General features: G+C 35.9%; 6 protein-coding genes across 6 annotated transcripts in view; 5 read left to right on the top strand and 1 right to left on the bottom strand.

The window, feature by feature from the left end:
• The window catches only part of hykk.2 (hydroxylysine kinase, tandem duplicate 2), a 185,294-nt gene that overhangs the window by 75,064 nt on the left and 84,378 nt on the right, over nt 1–25,852 (bottom strand). The window lies entirely within an intron of this gene.
• On the top strand, nt 1,428–3,440 carry LOC133985049 (receptor-transporting protein 3-like). Its single transcript, XM_062424600.1, has 2 exons — nt 1,428–1,576; nt 2,977–3,440. Exons 1-2 carry the CDS (start codon nt 1,428–1,430, stop codon nt 3,332–3,334), a joined length of 507 nt encoding a protein of 168 aa, XP_062280584.1. The 3' UTR covers nt 3,335–3,440.
• On the top strand, nt 5,745–9,461 carry LOC133984770 (receptor-transporting protein 3-like). Its single transcript, XM_062424240.1, has 2 exons — nt 5,745–5,893; nt 8,538–9,461. Exons 1-2 carry the CDS (start codon nt 5,745–5,747, stop codon nt 8,899–8,901), a joined length of 513 nt encoding a protein of 170 aa, XP_062280224.1. The 3' UTR covers nt 8,902–9,461.
• On the top strand, nt 11,931–14,500 carry LOC133985061 (receptor-transporting protein 3-like). The gene is made up of 2 exons (XM_062424615.1): nt 11,931–12,087; nt 14,170–14,500. Exons 1-2 carry the CDS (start codon nt 11,939–11,941, stop codon nt 14,498–14,500), a joined length of 480 nt encoding a protein of 159 aa, XP_062280599.1. The 5' UTR covers nt 11,931–11,938.
• LOC133985060 (receptor-transporting protein 3-like) lies at nt 18,035–19,261 on the top strand. Its single transcript, XM_062424613.1, has 2 exons — nt 18,035–18,183; nt 18,931–19,261. The coding sequence occupies exons 1-2, from the start codon at nt 18,035–18,037 to the stop codon at nt 19,259–19,261; spliced, it is 480 nt and encodes a 159-aa protein (XP_062280597.1).
• On the top strand, nt 21,388–25,688 carry LOC133985216 (5-hydroxytryptamine receptor 3A-like). The gene is made up of 10 exons (XM_062424812.1): nt 21,388–21,414; nt 21,578–21,632; nt 21,995–22,212; nt 22,477–22,560; nt 22,677–22,783; nt 23,230–23,399; nt 23,642–23,808; nt 24,272–24,482; nt 24,934–25,119; nt 25,396–25,688. Exons 1-10 carry the CDS (start codon nt 21,388–21,390, stop codon nt 25,686–25,688), a joined length of 1,518 nt encoding a protein of 505 aa, XP_062280796.1.

Here is a 25,852-nt window from a genome sequence, read left to right as displayed (position 1 = left end):
GGGTCAGAGCCAATCAGAGGCAGAGTAGGGCGGCCCATAACTTCGCCGTTCTAGGAAAACTAGTGACGCTTGATGTCAATGGCAGCAGGCACATTCTCTAAATGTTGCAATTTCTGACTCTTCTCTACTCACTCTCCTGCAATATACTTTAAGTAAAATACTTTTTTTAATTAAGTGCCCTTGGTTTATCTTTCAGTCAGCCCTATGTGTTGTTTCCGAGCAAGGTAGTAAAGTAAAGTTCATTTACTGGAAAAGACTAATGTGAGACTGAAAAGCTCTGAAAAATGAAAGTAAGCAACCTGGGGTTATGCTTTTTTTTTATTAAACTACTGCTCCCAATGTCAGTCTTCTGTAATGATTTTTAGCAATTGTCTTGTTTTGAAACATGCTAAAGTGAGGTTTTCTCACTGCTCTTTATATAACCTTAATGTTTTACTCTAATATACAAAGTGAATACAAAAGGATGGTAACTGAGCCATTAAAAAAGAGCAAAAGCAGCTGATGAAGACTGTTAAATGCAGTTGAAATTTCAGGAAAAGGTGAGTAAGTGAAACATAAAATGAGATTACATCATTAGAATTGGAAATATACCTCATATAAATGACCACAACTACACCGTTACCTTCCTAGTACAACCACAGTCAAAACCAGTCATTTTTTTATCGTAAGAAACCCTGGTTTAAATTAAGGCTTTTCAACTTAACCCTAATGATTTTGTTCCTACTCCAAGCATGAGTGCCTGAAGTTTGTTTTACCTTTCACAACCACAGTCTGATATGTAAGCCATTGGCCATCTCCACTTTAGGGGGTTAAGGGCCTTGCTCAATGCCCCCTCAGTTTTCCTCAAAGTCTCACAAACAGCCTCTACAACCATAGATAACTTGCCTAAACCATCTACCACAACCTCGAAAAAAAAACCTTACTTACATTACTATTACATTACTATTCTCAGCACTGGTGCGTGAGAAGAATCAAAATATATGCTTTTTTTTTTATCTCTCTTCAGTTTCTTATAGATAGATAGATAGATAGATAGATAGATAGATAGATAGATAGATAGATAGATAGATAGATAGATAGATAGATAGATAGATAGATAGATAGATAGATAGATAGATAGATAGATAGATAGATAGTGTATGAATGATGTTTCAACTGTTTAAAGGATGTGAGGCAGAAAGGTTTCAGCAGGTGGCAGAATTTTACAAACACAAACTCTAACGTTTCCATTTCTCATGCAGGCCATCATGTGACTGAAGATACAGATAGGCTTTTGGTGGCCCATTCAGTCTAACCCTGAAACTTTCAGTTTCATTTTCTCCAAACTCTCTGTGGGCAGTGCTACAGTGATGATTTAAGATTGATGTGTCATTCCCAGAAGTTATTTTGTGATCTGTACAGACAAGCTGACCGCTGGCACAGACAAAATGGCACCACCGGAGTGGACACGTATCTTCCAGAATGAAGCAAAAGATCTCGAGCAAGGAGACGTTTGGTGTCTGGAGTTTGATTACTCTATTGAGCCGGAGAACCCGGAGCAGGGATGGAAGGAATACATCAGGAGCACAAGTGCATGGTCAGTGTACTGGAGAACTGCTAATTGTTATATGTTATTGACTTGTGCTTAGATCAATGATATGTATACAGGCTATTTAAACAGTCTAATATAATGTAGGTTAAAATCTGTTGGCTCCTAAGGTGGATCCATTCAGAACTTTTATTGAGATATGAGAAAGTAGACATTTTTAGGAGAAGCAAGACTTAAACACATAAATCTACAGCATGTGCATTACATTTCTTAAATGATAGGTTTATAAGTTGTCAAGCCTGTCTTTAAACTAAAGTCATCAGCCCGAATGAACATTATAACAGGTTTTGTTTCCTGTAATCGTTCTTCTTGTTCATACTGGACATTGAGAGATCCCATCATAATGCATTTATAATGTAAGTGAAAGGGGGACAAAATCCACAGCTCCCATCCAAAAATATATTTGAAGCTATGAAGGCTTCAGCAGTCCAGATGAGTCATATCAATGTTTCAATGTTCATTTCAAGTTTCAAAGTCCCACTTTTTGTTACTATCCTTCCACCTTGCCTCAACAGGGAACCAACACAAAGAGGGAATTTTGTATTGAAAATTATGTACCTCAGATATTCACTTGATTTGTCTAACTCAGACAATATATAAGCTAATATAAGGCCTTATATTAGCTTCAGATAAACAATTAAATACATTTTTGCATGAAACAAGGACTGTGTTGTTGATTATCTACACTGAAACCTCATTTAGTTTCTTTTAATGGCCATCATTTGTAGGAGGAATGATTACAGTCCTGTGTACAAGCAGTCTATATGCTGAAGACACAAGCTATTAGATAACCAGTTCACTGAAACTAGTTATCTATCCAGGTGGCCACACATACATATTTGTTGGAGCAATGAAGAAATTCTGGTTGCTGTGTATGAAGTATGCAGTTTCAACAATTTCTTCCTCCAGTCTTATGTCTTATCTTTTGGACTGACCTCAGTTTAAGAATAGGACTTTGTCACAATAAAACACTCATTGGTTCCATTCAGTGACATCCTCCATCAATTATATAATTTTTTTACCTGACCACCACTGACCCCTAGAGGTGTTGGAAACTAAAACCCCAGTCTCTAGACTACTGATGCTTCATGTGATTTGTTTAGGAAGAACGTTAATGGTCTTATAACTGTAAATTGGTCTTATAACTATAAATGGTCTTGTACATTGTCTTCAGTAAAATGTAGCAAGTAGTTGTGTTTGCTTATAGTGCAGAGGATTAATGCACAGTGTAGCTCTATGTTATTAAGATTGAAATTAGAAATACAGTAATAACTATAGAGTGTGTTTAAGTAGGCTTTGAGTGAGTTAAAAAGACAGACTTATTGAATGCCCACACTGTGTATTACATTTACTGTGATTCAGAAATCAGTACCATCTGTCTTCTGAAGGTTTACATGCACCCAGTGTAGAAGACGCTGGCCTTCCAACCGGGTGAAGGTGTTTTTCCACATGCGCCTGATGGACAGACAGGGTGTTGTCAAGGTGAGGCCGCTCCGTCAAAACTGCAAGAGATGCAACGATGCCCCGATGGAGGAGCCCAGCATCACCTCCGATAACATTGGCATCCTCCTAAAGAATCTGGTGAAGAAGATAAGAATAAAGTGCTACAATGAAAAGCCGGAAAATGACAACAGATATTTTCAGAGCTATGATGTCAAAAGTCCCCATGAGCCAGACCATTGCGAGGGCTGTATTAAAGGTGTTTGTACAAGAGAGTTTCCTCAATATGCAGCAACCTTTTTTTGATCCATCAAAAGTATTTGTCTCAGATTGACTACCATGGGTTTTGTTGGGATGTTTTGGGTCTTTATCAGTTTCATGATCAGTATTGAAGTCATATTATAAAAATAATCAACTGCATGAAAGCTTTTCCTATTTCATAGTTTTACTCTATTGTATAAAAATATGAATGTTCCTGTAATTTTTTTGACAAATTAATATGTATGCTTAAAAGTGTTTTTAAAAGCCCTCTTGCAAGTGTAATTGTCATAGAATTAAATTATTTAAACATATAAATAAAATACATACAGTCAACATTAAGACATAGTTAAAATGACAGGTCACAAACATATCAAAGACCTAGTCTAAACATGGTAAATATGCATGCCAGAAACACATCACATAAAGGAACCACAGTACTTGGAGCAATCAAGTGCCAATATACAGACAAAAGCAATACAGAACACTACAGAAATAGAACAACACAGCACCAAGCTGCAGTGCTCATAGTACTGTCAGTTGTTTATTAACTATTAATAATACATGTCTGTATAAGTACCTGTCCACAGTGCTGTGGTGGATGCATGTGCAATATAGACAGTGATGGAAGATGAAAAGAAAAAAAGGCAGTCTTGCTTGGTACTTACTATTATACAGTCTTTCATCATTGTTTTTCTAAATATATTTTCAGTAAAAAGTGCTATTGATCTTAGTAAAAGCTAAAGTCAAATAATACCAGCTTCACTGTTCTCATGAAATAAGTTTGTGCAATATTTTCACTTCAGTTGGCAAATGTCAAATACCAGGTATATCTCGACAACCTGGCTATTTTTGGCTGCATGTCATGAGCAATTGTACTGTGGCTTTTACAAATAAAAAATGTCACTATCTGTATAAGTCCTGAATCTACTAAAGACAAAATAAACTTGATCTGTTCTGATTTGATTTGCCTGTTTTTTCTTTTAATTCTAAAGTAATAACTATTCTGTATTTACTGATGTTATTCCATTAACCATCAACCATATATTGGAGGATGAAGATGGGACTGCATGGTGCACAAGTGCAACATTTCAAGTTTATTGTAGAATGGGTAACTGGGGAATTTTGTGAGAATTTTAGAAAATCAGAGATTACACAGAAATGTATTTTATGTGTATTTAAAGTCTTAGGCAGAGGAACTGGTGTATTACAGTATTACAGGGGTTAAGAAATTCAAGAACTGCAGCAGTAGGAACCAGGGTGGAGACGGGATGAGTAGTGCAACCTGTTCTGTCTCACACGTCATTAACAGAAGATTCATAGGAAAGTCCCTGACAGCAGTGGTTCCTCCATGTGACTGACAGGAACAACAATGCAAAATTAGCATATTAATAGTTGAATCAATGTAGGAGCTGTGAATAAACTATTTCTGCACATTTGCACATTATTCAGTATTAAAGAGCATCATGACAGGAGGTTTAGGGTGACATCAATGTTTATTTACGTATGACCAGCAGGTGATGCTACTGTGGTCATTGTTCACCATCTGCAAGTCACACACTGTGGTAGAAAACATCAACAGCAGTTTATTCTTGTTTTGCAACAAGATGCAATTATTCTGTACTCACGAAGCATGAAGTACTGAAGAAACGGCTCTTACCTGACAACTGTAGAGACATAAAGATTTGCCTCTTGACATCATGACATCCAAGAGTACCTCACTGAAGGTAGAGTATCTTCTCCTGGTGCACATTCTGTATGTTATGAAGGGTTATTTTTCTGAGGATGAATACACCATAATCATCATGATAAATCACCTCTGTAACTGAAAACCTTTTCTTAAATAAAGAATTTATTCATCAATCTAAATGGTTTTACTCTGTTTTAATTCTAGTGGCTCCTTCCATCAGTCAAGCCTATACTGGTTGTGTTTCTCATTTTTAGACCAGGTAAACTTTTCGGGAGGAGAACTACATGAGGTCTTACAGTTCATCTCAAAAAACAAGGTAGCATCAGATACATGGCTGGATGGATAGATAGATAGATAGATAGATAGATAGATAGATAGATAGATAGATAGATAGATAGATAGATGATTGATTGATTGGTTGATTGATTGATTGATTGATTGATTGATTGATTGATTGATTGATTGATTGTGTATGAATGATGTTTCAACTGTTTAAAGGGTGTGAGGCAGAAAAGTTTCAGTAGGTGGTAGGATTTTACAAACACAAACTTTAAAGTTTCCATTTTTCAGGCAAGCCATCATGTGTCTGAAGATACAGATAAGCTTTTGGTGGCCCATTCAGTCTAACCCTGAAACTTTCAGTTTCATTTTCTCCAAACTCTCTGTGGGCAGTGCTACAGTGATGACCTAAAGTTGATGTGTCATTCCCAGAAGTTATTTTGTGATCTGTACAGACAAGCTGATAGGGTTACTGCTGGCACAGACAAAATGGTACCACCAGAGTGGACACGTATCTTCCAGAATGAAGCAAAAGATCTCGAGCAAGGAGACGTCTGGTGTCTGGAGTTTGATTACTTTATTAGGCCGGAGAACCCGGAGCAGGGATGGAAGGAATACATCAGGAGCACAAGTGCATGGTCAGTGTACTGGAAAACGGCTGTTTGTTATACTGTATGTTATTGACTTGTGCTTATATAGATCAATGATGTGTATACAGGCTATATATACAGTCTAATATAATGTAGGTTAAAATCTGTTGGATCGGAAGATGGATCCATTCAGAACTTTTATTGAGATATGAGAAAGTAGACATTTTAAGGAGAAGCAAGACTTACACACATAAATCTACAGCATGTGCATTACATTTCTTAAATGATAGGTTTATAAGTTTTCAAGCCTGTCTTTAAACTATAGTCATCAGCCCGAATGAACATTATAACAGGTTTTGTTTCCTGTAATCGTTCTTCTTGTTCATACTGGACATTGAGAGATCCCATCATAATGCATTTCCAGTGTAAGTGAAAGGGGGACAAAATCCACAGCCCTGCTCCCATGCAAAAATATATTTGAAGCTATGAAGGCTTCAGCAGTCCAGATGAGTCATATCAATGTTTCAATGTTCATTTCAAGTTTCAAAGTCCCACTTTTTGTTACTATCCTTCCACCTTGCCTCAACAGGGAACCAACACAAAGAGGGAATTTTGTATTGAAAATTATGTACCTCAGATATTCACTTGATTTGTCTAACTCAGACAGCTAAGGCCTTATATTAGCTTCAGATAAACCTTTTAATACAATTTTGCATTTGAGTTGTATACCTTGTAAGTGAGGACATTTTGGGAAAGTGAGGACATTGGTTTTAGGATGATTAAGGTTAGGGTTAAGGGCTAAGGAATGCATTATGTCAGTGAATGTCTCACAAACAAAAGATGCCAACGAGTGTGTGTGTGTGTGTGTGTGTGTGTGTGTGTGTGTGTGTGTGTGTGTGTGTGTGTGTGTGTGTGTGTGTGTGTGTGTGTGTGTGTGTGTGTTTGTGTGTGTGTGTGTGTGTGTGTTTGTGGGTGGGGGGACTCAGCCCTGACACAGAAAGCAGAGGAGAGGCTGCAGCGTGATACACCAAAATGTTAAAAAAAAAACACAGATAAATGCATGTGTGTGCATGTTTGCCCTGTATACAAGCAGTTTATCTGCTGAAGACACAAGGTTGTAGATAACCAGTTCACTGAAACTGGTTATCTAGTGCCAAAAACATACTGAAGAGCTGCGGAAATTGGCAAGCTGCAAAACTAAAATTTTTCTGCGAAATGGGGGGGGGGTGCACACACACACACACACACACACACACACACACACACACACACACACACTCTCTCTCACACATAACACAACCAAAATTATACAATAAATAGGCTAAATAAACTAACAGCCCTAACCCTAACCCAAAATAGATAAATATAAGGATAGAATATAAGGATAAAATTTAGTCAAATGCCAGGCTAAAAAGGTAAGTCTTAAGTTTGCTTTTAAAAATGTCCACATGTCTACAGGACATTTTTAAAGGAAGGCCATTCTTCAGGAAGGCCATTCCACAGACGTGGAGTGTAATAATAAAAAGTTGCTTCACCATGAGTTTTAGTTCTAATTTTAGGAATAATAAAATACTTCTATCTACAGACCTGAGAGTTCTGAATGTCTCACAAGTTAAAAGCAATTCTGATAAATAAGTAGGACTAAGACCATTGAGAGCTTTAAGAACCAATAAAAGAATCTTAAAATCGATCCTGTAGCACACTGGTAATTAGTTTCTCTATTGCAGGAGTGCCAAAAAATACGGCATGTGGGCCACAACCGGTCCGCCAAGGGGTCCAATCTGGCCTGCTGGATAACTTATTACATATTACAGAAATATTACAGAAAAATTATTCCAAATTTTCACCACAAATGTCTTTTACTCTGAAATTTGATGACTTTTCCTAAAGTGGCCCAAAAGCACAAAAATGAAAATATTATATATTGTTATACATTTGCATAGATGCTACAAATTTTTGGGCTTTTTGTTAAATTAACAGTTAATAGTTTTAATAAGATTGTTATGTTATAAATAATAATAACAACAATAATACATTTTATTTATAAAGCACTTTACATTTGCAAAGCAAAACTCAAATTAAGTTATGAGGATTTTTTTTATGGTTTCATAAAGTTCTTGTAATTTTCAGTTTCAATAAAATACATAAAACATAAGACATGTCATGTCTTAGGTAAAGAAGGACATGATATTGTGTGATAGTAATGGTGTAAAACCTAAAAAAAAAAAAAAAGCACTTTCTCTGCTCTCTGAATGTTGTCAAGCAGCTTCTGTGCAAAATAATCTGGAAAAAAAGACCACAGTAAATAGATGCTTTATTATAGTAGAGATATATTATATATATTATTATATATTATTTGTAGGTTATTATGCAATTGTTTTACTGGTTTGGCCTACTTGCTGTATGTGGCCCTTAAACTAAAATGAGTTTGACACCCCTGCTCTATTGTGTACCTTGTCTTCAGTAAGATGTAGCAAATAGTTGTGTTTGCTAATGGAGCAGCTCATGCCATGCTGTAGAGGATTAATGCACAGTGTAGCTCTATGTTATTAAGATTGGAATTAGAAATACAGTAATAATTATAGAGTGTGTTTAAGTAGGGTTTGAGTGAGTGAACAAAAACGTATTGAATGCCCACACTGTGCATTACATTTGCTGTGATTTAGAAATCAGTACCATCTGTCTTCTGAAGGTTTACATGCGCCCAGTGTGGAAGGTGTTGGCCTTCCAACCGGGTGATGGTGTTCTTCCACATGCGCCTGATGGACAGACAGGGTATTGTCAAGGTGAGGCCGTTCCGTCAAAACTGCAAGAAATGCAACAATGCCCCGATGGAGGAGCCCAGCATCGCCTCCAATAACATTAGCATCCTCCTGAAGAACCTGGTGAAGAAGATAAGAATAAAGTGCTACAATGAAAGGCCGGAAAACGACAACAGATATTTTGTGCGCTATGACGTCAGAAGTCACCATGAGCCAGACCATTGCGAAGCCTGTATTGAAGGTGTTTGTACAAGAGAGTTTCCTCAATCCAGCGATCCAATGAAATCCCTCTAACCAAAAGCATCAGTCCAAAAAAAAAGTATCAGTTTTATGATCGGTATTAAAGTCTTAGCCTATTATTAAAATCATGAACTGCATGAAAGCTTTCCCTGTTTCATAGTTTTGCTCCTTCATATGTATATCATAAACATGTTAATGTTGTAATTTTTTGACAAATTAATATGTATACTTAAAAGCATTTTTAAAAGCCCACTTGCAAGCATAATTGTAATGTATATAAGATTTTTTAAAGAAACTAAATGTAATGTGTTGTATGTGTCAATTAATAGAATGTATCTCCAAGGGGGAAATTATTTGAAGTGGGATATAACATACAGTAAACATAAAAAACTAGTTAAAATGACAGATCACAAACATATCAAAGACCTAGTCTAAACATGGTAAATATGCATGCCAGAAACACATCACATAAAGGAACCACAGTACTTGGAGCAATCATATGACAATATACAGACAAAAGCAATACAGAACACTGCAGAAAAAGAACATAGTACTGTCAGTTGTTTATTAACTATTAAAGATACATTTCTGTATAATTACCTGTCCACAGTGCTGTGCATGTGCAATATAGACAGTGATGGAAGATGAAAAGAATACATTCTGTTAGAGCTGGGAGCCCAAAAACGTCCTCTTAATGAGCCGGCTTGTAGCTCATTAAACAAGGTGTCTTCTCACTATGTAGTAGTACCATTTAAAAACTTTTTTTTTTTTAGAGCACCGGTCTTCATAGTTAGTAAGGCAGTCTTGCTTGGTACCTATTATTACGTTATTATAAAAGTGATGTTGCTCTTAGTAAAAGCTTCAAAGAATCTCAAAAGAAAATGGTAAAGTCAAATAATACCAGCTTCACTGTTCTTATGAATTAAGTTTGTCTGATATTTCCACTTCAGTTGGCAAATGTCAAACACCAGGTATTCCTCGACAATCTGGCTATATTTGGCTGTAGGTTGTCATAAGCAATTGTACTGTGGCTTTGACGAATGCAAAATGTCACTATCTGTATAAGTGCTGAATCCACTAAAGACAAAATAAACTGATTTGCCTGATTTTCATTTTAATTCTTGAGTAATAACTATTCTGTATTTACTGATGTTATTCCATTATTCCACATATAAACACATACCGACGATGCAACTCGAACGAGACGTTTGCTGAAGTGGCTGGTATCACTAGAAGCTGGCAGTGTGCTATTCTGTCGCTTTTCCTCTCACTTCCTGGATAAAGTTTTTTATTGAACATTGACAAAACACCCGCCGCTAAACCAAAATCAGCCAGTAGTTGGCGGTAGCGCAGTTTTTAATATCCTCTTTTAAATAAACACAATGAAATAACATAGATCAAATCCTTTTTAACTGATATTCTAAATCTTATGAACTAAACAGAACAATTAACCTTCAACCATGTATTTATCGTGAGGATGAAGATAGATAGATAGATAGATAGATAGATAGATAGATAGATAGATAGATAGATAGATAGATAGATAGATAGATAGATAGATAGATAGATAGATAGATAGATAGATAGATAGATAGATAGATAGATAGATAGATAGATAGAAAGACAGACAGACAGACAGACAGACAGACAGATAGATAGATAGATAGATAGATAGATAGATAGATAGATAGATAGATAGATAGATAGATAGATAGATAGATAGATATATAGATAGATAGATAGGACCACATAAAATGTTAAATAACAATACAATTTTAAGCTCAGAACTGAAAGTACTCACACACCCAGCTCAACTAGTCTTTTTATATTTAATCTTTCACCTTTTCTACCATTTTTAAATCGTGTTTTAATTTAACACCAGAAGGTGGCACTGTTACTACTGAAAGTTTCAGTTTCATTTCTGTTGCAGTCAAGGCCGTAGCCAGGATTTTTCAAATACCGAGGTCAAAACTAAGACCATGACTTATAGAAGTGTGCTGTAATCCATGATGTATTTAAAACGCTTTCTTGCTGTGCATTTCTCAGTCATGGTCACTCTTGTGGTCCAGTTCTTTCTCATCACTTCCAATTTTGCAACTTCAATCAACTCCTATTTCAGTATTCTACAACTTCCATGGTTGTATATTTATAAAAAATTATAAGTGCATTATATTATTTTCTTTGTTTGTTCTTAAAATGTGGAATGGAGCACGGCCTGCTGGGAAAGGGAGAAAAGGGCTCATCCAATGAATGAACAGTTTGCAAAATCGGGTCAAGTCCAATTCACAAAAGTAGACAACATATATCTGGTGATTTTCAAGTGGCAGTTCAACATCTACTGCACCGAATATTTTTTCTGGAAGTGAGCACTATATAACTGCGACTTAAAGATCTCTAGTAATATGCTGTGTATATTTGTGAATTTGTGAAAAATCTGCTGACGGAAGCGCAACACAGCTGGAGCTGTTCGGTAAGGAAAACAGTTAAATTGGAAACAAGTTGGGACATAACACCAGGGCCGGTGGATTTCAAGACCTCACTCCACCGCTGGCTATAGCCGACTACTTTCGTTTTTACATGGCAGCGGTATCTGCAAGTACGTGTCACGTGACGGTCCGTTGATGCAAGGATAATTGTCTCGTCGGCTATTTTCACTTCACAATGAAACAAAACTTCAAGAAAAAAATACAGAGGACATGACCTCGGTGTCCTCAATGGTAGCTACGGCCATGGTTGCAGTCCATAACTAGTCAAGTGATTGCAAACTTTTATGAAACACATAAAGGCAGTGATTGTCATTGTTAATCTACACCAATAACTGACTAATATTATTTATGCCTAATGCCTGCATTAGTGATATAAATGTCTAATTCCCAATCCTGTTGAATATATGACTACTGTAGACCTGAAACTTAAGGAAACCAGGTTTCCACTTTTAAGTTTCACTTTTCTCAAACTCTCTACAGGGGTGCCACAATAAAGGTTTCTCATTGAGGAAGGATGAGTCATTCTAACAAGTTGTTTGTGTACTGTACTGACAGATCAGCTGTCAAAGTGTTGTGTTGTGACCGGCAACTCTAACTCTCAGAAGATGGTACAACAGGAGTGGACACGTATCTTCCAGAATAAAGCCAAGAATCTCAAACAAAGAGACTCTTGGCATCTTGAGTCTGATGAAAATATTGAGCCTAACAAACCAAACCTGGGCTGGAAGCAGTACATCAGGAACACATCTGCAAGGTCAGTTTGCTATTTCTGATCAATGTAGTTGGTGCATGCATAGCGTACAGTATATCTTAGGTTCTTAAGTTTTTAGGGTTCATGTGTGGGTCAATGACGTATAAGGATTTTCAACAACTCAATTTTAAATAATAAAAACAAGCATATCTAATGCAGTAGTTCAAACATTCAGAATGTTGTGTACCTGACAATTCATATTACAATTTGAAAGTGATTTTAGTGGGGGTTTTTCAAGATTAATTGGCACTGGCCTGAAAAAAAAGTCATTTGGTGCGACCACGATTCATCTTGAAATATCTTATATAAATAAAAGACCATCATTTACAAAGATTTAAAAAAAATGCAAATACTTTGTTTCCAAACACTTTATATTACTGAAAACTTGTAAAAAAAAGATGTGAAGCGTGTTAAGTAAATTAATTTATTTCAAGATGAATCTTGGTCGCACCACATGACTCTTTTTAAAGGCCAGTGCCAATTAATCTTGAAAAACCCACTAAAATCACTTAATTTCAAATGTATAATATGGAGCTTCAGGTACACAACATTCTGAATGTTTGAACTACTGCATTAGATATGCTTGTTTTTATTATTCTACAATTGAGTTGTTCTAAATCCTTATACGTCATTGACCCGTGTATGTGTATGTACTGTGCTGCTTCACCTGTATGGATGAAGCATTTTTCATACAGTCACATTACCATCATGTACATCTGATGTTAGTATGGTGAACCATAAAATGTAAGAATTAAGGTTAGGGTCAGCATGAAGGAAAGTAATGCAAGTTAGTAACATTATTATAATTGTTTTACAGTTAGAGTGATTTATGAGAGAAAATATAATCAAACTAATTTTAACCTCAATTCATGGGGCCAATGTGCTTTAGTTTTAGACAAAACTAACATTGCAGAGAAAGAATTCTGTTTCATAACATGAAAGCAGGAAGGATGTTACATGGAATGGCTCCTCCTCATCTCATTCTGGTGTCAGTCTAGTAACATTATTTATCCAGAAAGTCAATAATTTGGATATGCTCACAGATATTAAAATCAAATTATGTAATTTCTTCCTTAAGAGCATAGCTGGCTCCAAGGCAGAACTGTTTCCAATGTATTTTGGGTTGGTTGTTATTACGGTTGCAAAATTCCAGAATTTTTCAAAATTGGAAACTTTCCATGGGAATTAACAAGAATATATGGGAATTAACGGGAATAAACTGGAAATTTACAAAATTGAATTTTAGCCTATAACAGGGAACTTAAATGTAGTTAGAAAAAAACATCTTGTAGCATAATCTTGGTTAAAACAACCAGATCTATACAGTTGAATATCTACCCTATTCCTCAATCACATGCACATAGCACATTAATTACTGCAGGGCCACAGCCCCTACATGCACTGTGCATTCCTCCATTACATGCACAGATGATTTCTAGAACCCTGGACTATTGAAGCCACACTTTTGAACCTAAAGACTAAACATAAAGTCAAGTAAGTTTTGATGATATTAGTGGGGTAAATATATTTGATCTATGTTATTAAAGATTAAATCAAAATGTGTTTGAGGCCTGAAAGGATTGATTACAAATTCAGAAACCAGAAGATTGAGGGTAAATGCTTTCATTTTACATTTTGAATGGGACTTTTTTGGGGGTCGGAATAAATCAGTCAAAAAGTATTTTTTTTGTTGTTTTTTTAATTGTATTAGTTTGCATGCATGTCTGCTTATGACAAAACAAAATGTTTATATTTATAATTGTATACAGTTGATACAGTCTGTATAAATTACCCAAAATGTCCAGTTAATTCCCTTAAATTCCCATATATTCCCATAATTCCCATGGAAAGTTTCCAACTTGGAATATTTCCAAAATTCCCCAGCTTAGTTTCCAGAAATGTACTGGAAATGTATCGGAAACTTTTGCGTCCCTCTGCAAACCTAGTTCTTATTAATTTAAGGTTCAGTTACAAATATCTTAACTTTGGTTTACAGTTATTTCAAAACTATATACATCCAATATGGATCCATTCTATCACCATTTCAGCTGTAATTAAGAAATATATGCCTTCTGTCATATCAAGGTTCACATGCACCAACTGTGGAAGAGGCTGGCCTTCCAACCGGGTGATGGTGGTCTTCCACATGCGCCTCAAGAATAGCCAGGGCATTGTTAAGGTGAGGCGCTTCCGTCAGAACTGCAAAACGTGCAACGCCGCTCCAATGGAGGAGCCCAGCATCACCTCTGAGAATATCAGCATCCTCCTGGAGAATCTGGTGAAGAAGATAAGAATTAAATGCTACAATGAACGCATGGGCAAAAGGAGCAGACATTTCAGGAGCTTTGATGTCAACAGTCCCCATGAGCCTGCTCATTGTGAGGCCTGTATTCGAGGCATCTGTACAAATAATTGAGCTTGTGTTGTGCTTTGAATTCAGACTTCTATTAATATAAAATAAGATATTGTTTGTCTTAGATTGGCTTGTGTTTATTCGTGAGGGTTTATGATTTCATTAGCTCATTAAGTCCAAGCTTCCCAATTAATCAGGTTTTGGTACCTGATATGACAACTGTGTTAGAACAAATATAAATCTGCCTCTTGGTTATCACCCAAATTATGTTGTGAGTGTTATTTAAGGAAAAGAAAAGAATAGAGTCTGGTCACTTACTAGACACTTTTGGGATCCATCCTATTGGTAATAATTTAGACAACTTAAAAATAAATGCATATCATCTGTGAGGAGCACCAAATCTAACTATTATATAGACTTAATTATTAGTAGAAAGAGGACTGATGAAGCAGTTTTGGATTATGGAGATATTATTTATAGAAATACTGATCTTTCCATTGTTAAACCCTTAGTCTATCATTGTGACTTCTGATTTATTACTGGTGATAGCTACTGTACTGACCATTGTATCTTATATGATATGATGAGGTGGGTTGGTATCTCTGGTGTAATAAAGATAGAGGCATAATAAACATAGTTGTTGATCTATAAAGTCCTTGTTGGAAAGTTCACATTGCAATAATGCTGGATTGAAACTTTGGACCCTGTGTAACTCACTCAAATGACCAAGCACAGTCTAAATTTGAAAGGTCAGTTTTTATTTCATGCTCTAACTTCTTGGAATGATCACAAACCTCCCTGTTTCAATATGTATCTGTTTTAACTGATTTGTTTTGTGTCTTTGTTTTGGTCTATTCATATGTTTTTTTACTTTTCTGTAACTTGACAACATTGTAAATGAGGGCAACCTCAATGGTTCCTAGAGTTTAAATAAAAGTTTGATGAAATCATTAAGCACACCAAGACTCTCCCACTTCTTGATCTGTATCATTGTAATATTACCACAATCTCATTTATATAAGTTATATAATATTCATGCACATATAAGCTTTCATATTTATTCTTGTTGGCAGTCAATTTTCTCTTGCAAAATAATTTGTAAATCGAAAAGCATTGAGCAAGCTTTCTTAAGAACTCTAATGTAATAGATGAATGGAGTTTGTACATTCACACGCGTAGAGCAAAATTATTTTTTAATAAGATTGTTTCCATAAATACTTAAATATTATAATACTTGAACATAAGTAGATGAGAATATTAGATATTAGTATATTGCATATAGGTTTCTTCTTTTGTGTGCATGGTGGTCTTACGACACATACAGTAGGAAGTGGTGCACACTAGGCTACTATATTTATTCCTTAAACTAAAAGCTTTTACTCTGTTTTAACTCTAGTGTTTCTAATCTTTATACCAGGTAAACTTTTTGATAAGACACCTACATGAGATATTAAAGTTTGCCTCAAAAAACATGGTAGTGTCAGTCACAAACAGAAAAGGTACAAACAAGTAGAACACAACATATATTAAGTACATATATATATTTAAAACCATGAAATTCAATACTTGAATTCATGTGTACTGTATATTAAATTGTAAGTGAGTTACTCAAAATCTCAATCATGATCAAGAACTAAAGCAAAGACGTTACTATATTTCAAATGTTACAGCTGTGAATTATAAAACTATGTGAACAAAACATAGCAGGCTGACTAGAAGAGGAGATGCACAGTATTGACCAAGGACTATGTCATGTTTTCTACTGCTTCTTAATTGTAGCAGTGGATAAATAAAGGGTAAAGGTGCAATGTCCTCATTTTGTAGATATTTTACTCATAAATCCTATTCTTGTTCCTGTTTTGCAGGGCAGTATAACACTTCACTCTTTTATCAGCAATGGACATAGAGATATTCCTGAAGAAGTCTGATGATCAAATGTCCAAGTCTCCAAGATGATGATGTCCACTGTTGGGTAGTGGGAGCTACTGGATATCACTTCTCACTTATACAGCATAGATGTTGAGGATGAGGATTCCTCCATTAATAAGACTTCATTTCATGTATATTGATATATGTCGATTCATTTTTACTCTTGGCTTTTCCAATATTTTTAACTATGACTTACAATGTCTAGGAATTCAAAATAAAGATGAATGTTTGTGTTTTGTTTGGAAAATTTAGGGAATGATGTATTAGAATAATTAAGATTGAATTCCAGATCAATTGTACTGTGTCAAAAAGCCAGAGGCATAAACATTGTGTGCTCAGTTTAATTGTTCATCATTTAGAAGAGTGACAGCCAACACGAGGAGTAAGAAAGCCCTTTACATGTCTGCTAATTTTGAGGCTAATGGTTAAACATATTCGGAGTCATTAAATTTAGTACTGATCATCATTATCTACTGACAAATCGCATAACTCTTTTCTGACATTAAATCTGCAAATGAGCAATTAGGTCTCAACATGTTTATTGGTTTGTTACAATGAGCTGCTGACAAAAATGTTTACACGTAGTTCTTTTTGGAGTCCTCTTGGGAGATGTAAATGGTTTATGAATGTATTGATTAATATAAAGCACTGTTTACTCTTTTAGTTCCTCCATGTATGGCCGATTGTTAGTCAGATTAATGTGTAAACATAGTAATTGCTTTGCACAATTACCACTGATAAAAATACTTTTTAAATCTCTTATTTCAAATGTTATTTTTTCAGACAATGTAATTGTTAAAGTTGGACCTAAAGTTGAAATGGAAATATGCACAGAGGTATGTTCCACTTCATTCAAGTATATATTTGGCTGTATGGAATGAAAATGACAGTAGATCAATTAAAATAAAATAACTATTTGATGGCCACATTTTTTGGCCATGTATTTGAATACAAATATGGAAAATATAAGAATATGTTTGTATCACCTGTATGAAAGAAAACATCACAAAAGGGAAATTCTAGTATGTAAACCTGAATTTTAAATGTCCAAAAAGGAAACAAATGTAATCTATTTTATTGATTTAAGGAAGGGTGTAACCAAAAATAACACCAGAAGGTGGGACTGTTACTACTGGAAGTTTTATTTTTATTTCTCTTGCGATCCATTAGTAGTCCAACAATTGCAAAATTTTATGAAACACATAAAGGCAGTAATTGTCATATTGTTTATCTACACCAATCACAAGTCTTGTGTGCGACGTAGCTATATCTGAAAAGTAAACTCAAGCATTCATCATGATCATAAGGCTGTAACCATCTACGCACACACAAAGCAATTACATTCTCATTAGATGGACTTTCCTTCAGCATATTAAGATTAATGCAGTGACTAATGTTATTCATGCCTAACATCTGCCTAACACCTGCCTCAGTGATACAAACTTCCCAATCCTGTTGAGTATATAACTACTGTAAACCTGAAACTTAAGGAAACCAGGTTTCCACTTTTAAGTTTCATTTTTCTCAAATTCTCTATGGGAGGTGCCACAATAAAGGTTTCTCATTGAGGAAGGATGAGTCATACAAGTTGTTACTGTACTGTACTGACAGATCAGCTGTCAGAGTGTTGTCTCTCCGTAAGTGCCCAGAAACTCTAACTCTCACAGGATGGCACAACAGGAGTGGACACGTATCTTCCAGATCAAAACAAATGATCTCAATCCAGGAGACTCTTGGCGTATTGAGTTTGATGAAAATATTGAGCCTAACAGACCAAACTTGGGCTGGGAGCAGTACATCAGGAACACATCTGCCAGGTCAGTTTGCTACTTCTGATCAATGTAGTTGGTGCATGCATAGAGTACAGTATATTCTAGGTTCTTAGGTTGTTAAGGTTTGTGTGTATGTATATGTAGTGCGCTGCTTCAGTTTTATGGATGAAACATTTTTTATACTGTCACATCACCATCACGTACATCTGATTTAGGAACAAAGGTGGTCCCTATAATATAAACATTAAATGTTAGACTTTTTGATTAAAGTTAGGGTTAGGGTTAAGGAAATTAAAAAAATGTAAGTTAGTGTCATTATTATCATTGTTTTACAGTTAGAGTGATTTATGAGAGAAAATATAATCTAATTACTTTTAACCTCAATTCATGGGGCCAATGGGCCTTAAGTTTTAGACAAAACTTACAGAAATAATTCTGGTTTATAACATGAAAGCAGGAAGGATGTTACGTAGAATGGCTCCTCCTCATCTCATTTGTCCTTTTCACTGATGTCATTATTTAACATTATTTCATAGCATTCATCAGATATAACATTATATAACCAGAAAGTCAATCATTTGAATTTGCTCTCAGACTTTTGAATCTAATTATGTAAAGTCTTCTTTCAAAAGACAAAGCAGAGCTGTTTCCAATGTAATTTTGGTTGGTTGTCATTTTGTTAAGGGTTATAAATATCTTAACTTGTGTTTACAGTCACATAAAAACTATATCGATTATTTCTATCTCCATTTGAGCTGTAATTAGGAAATACTTGCCCCCTGTCATTTGAAGGTTCAAATGCACCAAATGTGGAAGAAGTTGGGCTTCCAACCGGGTGATGGTGGTCTTCCACATGCGCCTGATGGACGGACAGGGTGTTGTCAAGGCGAGACGCTTCCGTCAGAACTGCAAGAAGTGCATCGCTGCTCCGATGGAGGAGCCCGAGATCGACTCTGACAACATCAACATCCTCCTGGAGAAACTGGTGGAGAAGATACGAATTAAGTGCTACCATGAAGACCTGGGCACAAGCAGCAGGCCTTTCAGGAGCTTTGATGTCAACAGTCCCCATGAGCCTGCTCATTGTGAGGCCTGTATTCGAGGCATCTGTACAAATAATTAAAATTAAGCCTTTTATTGAAAATAAATTTCAATCAAAAAGGCTTGATCACTAAAATTAGATTTCTCTTTGTAAAAGAGAAATTTTGTCTCATTTAATCTAGTATTTCCAATACATGCTATAGTGCAATGATGATTAATACCTAGTTTTTGTTTGTTTTTTCAGTCATTAAACTGATTGGTAGAAAGAGGACTGATGAAGCAGTTTATCACTTTTGGATTATGGGGATATTATTTATTGAAATGTTGATCCACTATTCAACCCTTACATTATAACTCTGGCTTCTGTTTTATTACTGGTGATAGCTGTAATGACCATTTTATTTTATATGATATGATGAGATGGGTTGGTGTTCTCTGCCGTAATAAAGAAAGAGGCATAATAAATATTGGTATTTGTTGATCAATTAAGTCCTAAAGTTCTCATCGCGATGATGCTGGATTGACACCTTGGACCCCGTGTAACTCGTTAAAAATGACGAACCACAGTCTTTTTATTTTATGCCCCAAATTCTTGGAATGATCTTAAACAATCAGTACTAATCTATGGACAATTTTGAAACCATGATCACAAACCTCCCTGTTTCAATATGTATCTGTTTTAACTGATTTGTCTTTTGTCTGTGTTTTGTTCGGTTAATTTTTTTTTAACTTTTCTGTAACTTGATGAGTTAACTTATTGTAAATGAGGGCAACCTCAATGGTTCTTAGAGTTTAAATAAAAGTTTGATGAAATCATTAAGCACACCAAGACTCTCCCACTTCTTGATCTGTATCATTGTAATATTACCACAATCTCATTTATATAAGTTATATAATATTCATGCATATATAAGCTTTCATATTTATTCTTGTTGGCAGTCAATTTTCTCCAACAAAATAATTTGTCCACTGAAAAGCATTGAGCAATCTTTCTTAAGAACTCAAAATAGATTAATGAAGTTTGTACATTCAATAAACTACATATATTTGTGGCATGTAGTGTAGATCTTATTGTTTTCAAATAAACTGGTCTACTTTATTTTATATTCGGCAAATATGGCTCTATGGCCTGTGGTTGGTGAATGAGTATTTTCACACATGTAGAGCAAAATGATCTTTAAATAAGATTATTTGTTTCCATAAATCCTTAAATATTATAATACTTGAACATAAGTAGATGAGAATATTAGATATTAGTATATTGTACCTAGGCTTCGTCTTTTGTCTGCTTGGTGGTCTTCCGGTACACAGGAAGTGACGCACAGTAGGCTACTATATTTCTGGTCGCAGCAGTAATAGTGATATGTTTTAAAAAATAAATATATAATAACAACCTCCCAAGCAGCAACAGCAGGAAGGTGGAATAGTAAGGAGGAACATACAAAGAAAAGAAAGCAACTCGCACTGTCTCAAACTTCACCAAAGGAAGATTAAATGAAAAGACCATGATAACAATTACTGTTCTTCAATGTCAATGACGAAAACATAACAACAGGTTTTATAACATAAAGAATTGTTGGTTTGCTTCAAGTTTGGGGAATACATTAGTGTTGTGTATTGGAGCCACGTTGGGTAACCTGTTTAATTTTGGTGGACAACAATGTCATAATATGGAGAAAGGTTGAAAGGCAGGGGGTTTGAGGTTACACCAGACAAAACCTGTTTCTCACGAAGCGTCCACTGTTTATTTGCATATGACCAGCATGTGTGACACTGATGCTGCTGTGGTCATTCTTCACCATCTGCAAGTCACACACTGGGGTAGAAAACATTAACTGTGGTTTGTTTTTAGTTTGTATGAAACCACCTAAAGGGAAAGTAGCTACCCTGCTGAGTTTTCCATTTCCCACATCATTTGCCATCTTTTTTGACCACATCACGATCGGTTTACAGTGCCACTATGTATATCTTGGCCACTTAAGGCGGAATTAGTCTTGCAGGAGTCAGTTTGTCAGGTAAGTTGCAGGTATGCCTTTGCTGTCTGACGGTGGTTATTTATGGATAAGCTTAGCAGCCTATTTAGATGAATGTTCTGTTCATGTAATTGACAAGTAAATGCAATTATTTTGTACTCAGCAGGCATGAAGTACTGAAGAAACGGCTCTTACCTGACAACTGTAGAGACATAAAGATTTGCCTCTTGACATCATGACATCCAAGAATACCTCACTGAAGGTAGAGTATCTTCTCCTGGTGCATATTGTGTATGTTATGAAGGGTTATTTTTCTGAGGATGAATACACCATCATCATCATGATAAATCACCTCTGTAACTGAAAACATTTTCTTAAATAATTTATTCTTCAAACTAAATGATTTTACTCTGTTTTCATTCTAGTGGGTCATTCCATCAGTCAAGCCTATACTGGTTGTGTTTCTCATTCTTATACCAGGTAAACGTTTTGGGAAGAGAACTACATGTGGTGTTACAGTTTGGCTCAAAAAACCAGATAGTGTCAGTCAAACAAAAAAAGTGCAGAGAAATCAGACAATGAGGAAAAAAGTAGAACAAACTATATAACAATAAACTATACATATTGAAAGCCATGACTAGTATAAGACATGACTAATACTAATCTTGTTATGGAACACCCTTATTTGAATTTCTGTCTATTGTGCATTAAATTGAAAGCCAATCAAAATCTTAATGATTATCAACAACAGTGAAATGTAGATCACAAATAAAAGCATGTGATCTACATCTATTAATCCACATCTATTGATCACACCAATTGTTTTTTAATCACCTCATCAGCTCCATGCAGTGCCATCATGGCAAATTGCTCCCGGCCAAATCAACCTGCTCTACTGGAAGCTCTGGATCCAGTGTTTAACCTGAGCGCCATACGGCCTGTCATGAACATCACAACCTGCACCCACGTCAGCACATTCTTCACCTTATATGGAATACTTGGAGTGGTATGTTCAGCTCAGTTAGCATTATACAGTGTACCGAGTAAGTGTGAGTATGCAGCACTTCTCCCAGAATAAAGTGATTTCTATAGTACTGTCAATAGCTATATAACTGTTTAAAAAAGGACTCAGTTGTGTGAACACATGTAATGATGTGATTATTGTGATAATATGTGGAGCAGAAAATAGTATCTATCCAACTGCCAGTGGGAAGATCAAGGTAGAAAGAGTCATCAGGTACAGTATGACACAGCTTCATTTTGCTGAGGACCCATTTAAAAAAAAAAAAAAAAAAAAACACACACACACTTAGGGGAACTAAAGGGAACACTGCCATTGTTTTTTGCTCTTCTTGTCATACAGGATGAAAAGGCTCAACGCTTGGTGACTTATATTTGGCTAGAATTTGTAAGTACTGTCATAAGCCATGTGAATTTCTCAGTCAGTGACGTTGGGAATTGTGGAATCATTTCAGTTCATGATGTGATTATTACTTGTCGAATACCTACTCTTTCTTGTTTTAGTGGTGGAAGAATGAGTTTATCGTTTGGGATCCAGTCCAGTGCGGCACTGGCAAGATTTCTCTCCCCAGAAACAAATTTTGGGTGCCAGATATTGTAATCAATGAATTGTAAGTTCCATCATACCAGACTGTTAATGTTTATAAAACCATACACTGTTTGTACAGAGTTGACTTAACACACTGCTCTATAATATTAATATTATATCAACTATTATTGTAATAACTGTTAAATGATGGAGCAAACTGAATTTTATATTTTCCAATAATTAACATTAACCAATAATCTATAAGTACATCTGTCAATATGTTCCACTTTTGTCTCCTTGTCTTTGGTGCTCAGCCCCAAACATGACAATGACAAATCTACACTCTGAAATCCTAAACTGCAGAGAAAGTTGGTTTCTTTGTTACCATATTTTGTCTCTCTTGCCTCAGTAAAAAGCATCACATGCTCACAGTGCTTCCTCTTTATAGCTGTGGATAAATTAAAGGTGCAATGTTTTCATTTTGTAGATATTTTATTTATAATTCCTCTGCTTGTTCTTGTCTTTCAGCATAGAAAAGAATGCTGCTCCTTATGTCCCATATCTATATCTGTATAGCACTGGGGTCATGCACGATTCTCAACCAGTCAAAGTGGTCAGCTCCTGTAACCTTAATATTTACACCTTCCCCTTCGACATACAGAACTGCACTCTTACTTTCAACTCCTACATCCACTCAGGTGAGGCACTTTGCAGAATGTTTTATCTGTCATTTTTGTCCTTCACAGTATATTAGCAATAATGCACAAGCTCATTTTTTCCTTCTTTATTTCCTTGGACTTTTAGGAGCTTATAGTATCTAGCCAGTGACAGACAGCAGTTTATGAAAAGAATATCCTGAATCGATGAAGTGTTACGTCTCTGTAATGTGAATCTGTGCTTTAATTGACTTAAAGGGAACACTTTCCTCTCCTTTCATCAGCAAAGGACATAAAGATATTGTTGGGGAGGTCTGTCGCTAGAATGACAGAAAACTCCAAGAAGATCATGACCACTATGGGGGAGTGGGAGCTGCTGGATATCACTGCCCACAACTTCAGCATTGCCGCACAGTATGAGGATTCCTCCATCGATCAGCTTTCATTTCATGTATGATGATTAGAATGTTTGCATTGCAATACATATTGGGCCCATTTGAAAGCAAGCAAACCTCGTATTTGCTGTGTTTAATTTATTATTATGTGTGAAATTAATTTAACACAACATACTTAAACATATTGGTCCTATCCACATCTGAAACTGTGCAGCTATAGTTTAGATATGGACACAGTTATGATGAAAACAGCTCACACAGTGGTGCGTTGTGTGAGAACAATGTAAAAATGGATGCTTAATTATTATCATGAGCTGTCTCAAGTACATTTTTTGTTATAATATTTTAAAGCAAAGTTTCTGCATTTAAATAGTTCATCAATGTCATCTTATCTAAAGATGTAAAAAAGAAGAATTGTAATGGCTAGTTTACACATCTTTTGCCATTTTCCTAACTCTGGCATCAAACCATTATTAAAAATGTGTTTTGTTTTGTCTCATCTTTTTCTTCCCTCTGCAGATCAGAGTGAGGCGCCGGCCCACCCTCTATGTGCTAAACCTGCTTATCCCTAGTTGCTTCCTCATAACAGTGGATCTCTTCAGCTTCCTGCTACCGCCACAGAATGTGGATCGATCCTCTTTTAAGATGACCCTGATCCTGGGCTACACTGTATTCCTACTCATCATGAATGACATGCTGCCAATCACGGGAAACACCATACCTCTCATAAGTCAGTGTCAGGCTTAGAAAATGTTCCTCAGTAGTTTCAGACTATGGTACAGTAGACAGTACAACTATTTCTGCCAAATTTTGCTATAAGAAACACACAAAAAATAGCTTACAAAAGAGTGGAAAAGTTTAGATTTAGACATTAAAAAACTGCAGGTTGTGTGGTGAAGTGTTAAAAAATAGCAGCAGCAGTCTTAATTTGCATGTTCTAATCTATAAACAGACAAGGTGCACTATGTTCATATTTACATAATTTACATATCAGCCAAACACACACTGTATGTGTTACCACAAGGAGCAGCATAGACACCTTTTCACTCATTGCACATACAAATATAAAATAATGAATTACATTTTTTATTTGGTCTTTTTTTTCTTGTCTGTGCAAACTTTATTAGTATTATTTATTTTGAGTCTCAGTAAACACACTCTCTCCAATCTCTTTATGCCAGATGTTTTCCTGTCTCTGTGCTTGGCTCTGATGGTGGCCAGTCTGCTGGAGACTATTTTCATCACCAACCTGCTGTGTTTCTCTGCATGCGCCTCTCCTGTCCCTCACTGGATCAAAGTGTTCGTTCTGCAGATTCTGGGCTGTCTTGTTTTCCTTCCCCAGAAGACTAAAGAACAAAGAGATGCAGGTATACAGCCTTTGGTTAAATACATTTTATACACTTGAAATCAATTTAATGGTATTAAAAAGTCAGTTTAAAAAAGAAAAGAAGGAGCCACATTGGAGAAGTTACGTTGCTTAAAATATATTTATATTAGTGAAGAGAACTCCCCATGCACAGCCTGTATTATCGATCAGGTGCTGGTTGGTTGCAGAAACATCTTAAGTGAAAAGTCAAAATTAACTCACAATCATTTTCAGGCCTGAATTTCAAAAGTTCTACCTTTTTTACCTTGAAACATAGACATACAACTCAGCACTGTGACAGCACAGTGTGAAGTTGTTGAGGGTCCTCCTGAGGAGAAGGTGCCAGTGGTGGAGGACAAGACTGTGGTGGAGCTGAGGACCCTAGGCAGGGATCTCCAGGCCATCCGCCTGCAGGTGGAGCAGCAGCTGAAAGGGAGCCAGACCTCAGAGGAATGGATGCAGGTGGGTTTCATCATAGACCGCCTGCTCTTCGGCCTCTACATCCTCTTCATATCAGTCAGCTTCATTACCATCATCATTATCTGGGTAACTTCATATAATAAAACATGATTTTGCTTTTGAGTTAGTTTTTTCGCATAGTTTGGGGTTTGTGAATCATTATTTGTTGTCAGATATTATTAAGGACAGAAGGTTGATTGAAGTTTAGTTATCTGTAAGCAAACATCACAACTCACCAGTGGATTATATCCTCTTTTCACTACTCATTATAATGT

This window comes from Scomber scombrus, chromosome 8, assembly GCF_963691925.1.
Source record: "Scomber scombrus chromosome 8, fScoSco1.1, whole genome shotgun sequence".
Taxonomy (NCBI): domain Eukaryota; kingdom Metazoa; phylum Chordata; class Actinopteri; order Scombriformes; family Scombridae; genus Scomber; species Scomber scombrus.
The sequence above is the reverse complement of the archived record's forward strand: the minus strand, read 5'-3'. Positions and strand labels throughout refer to the sequence as shown.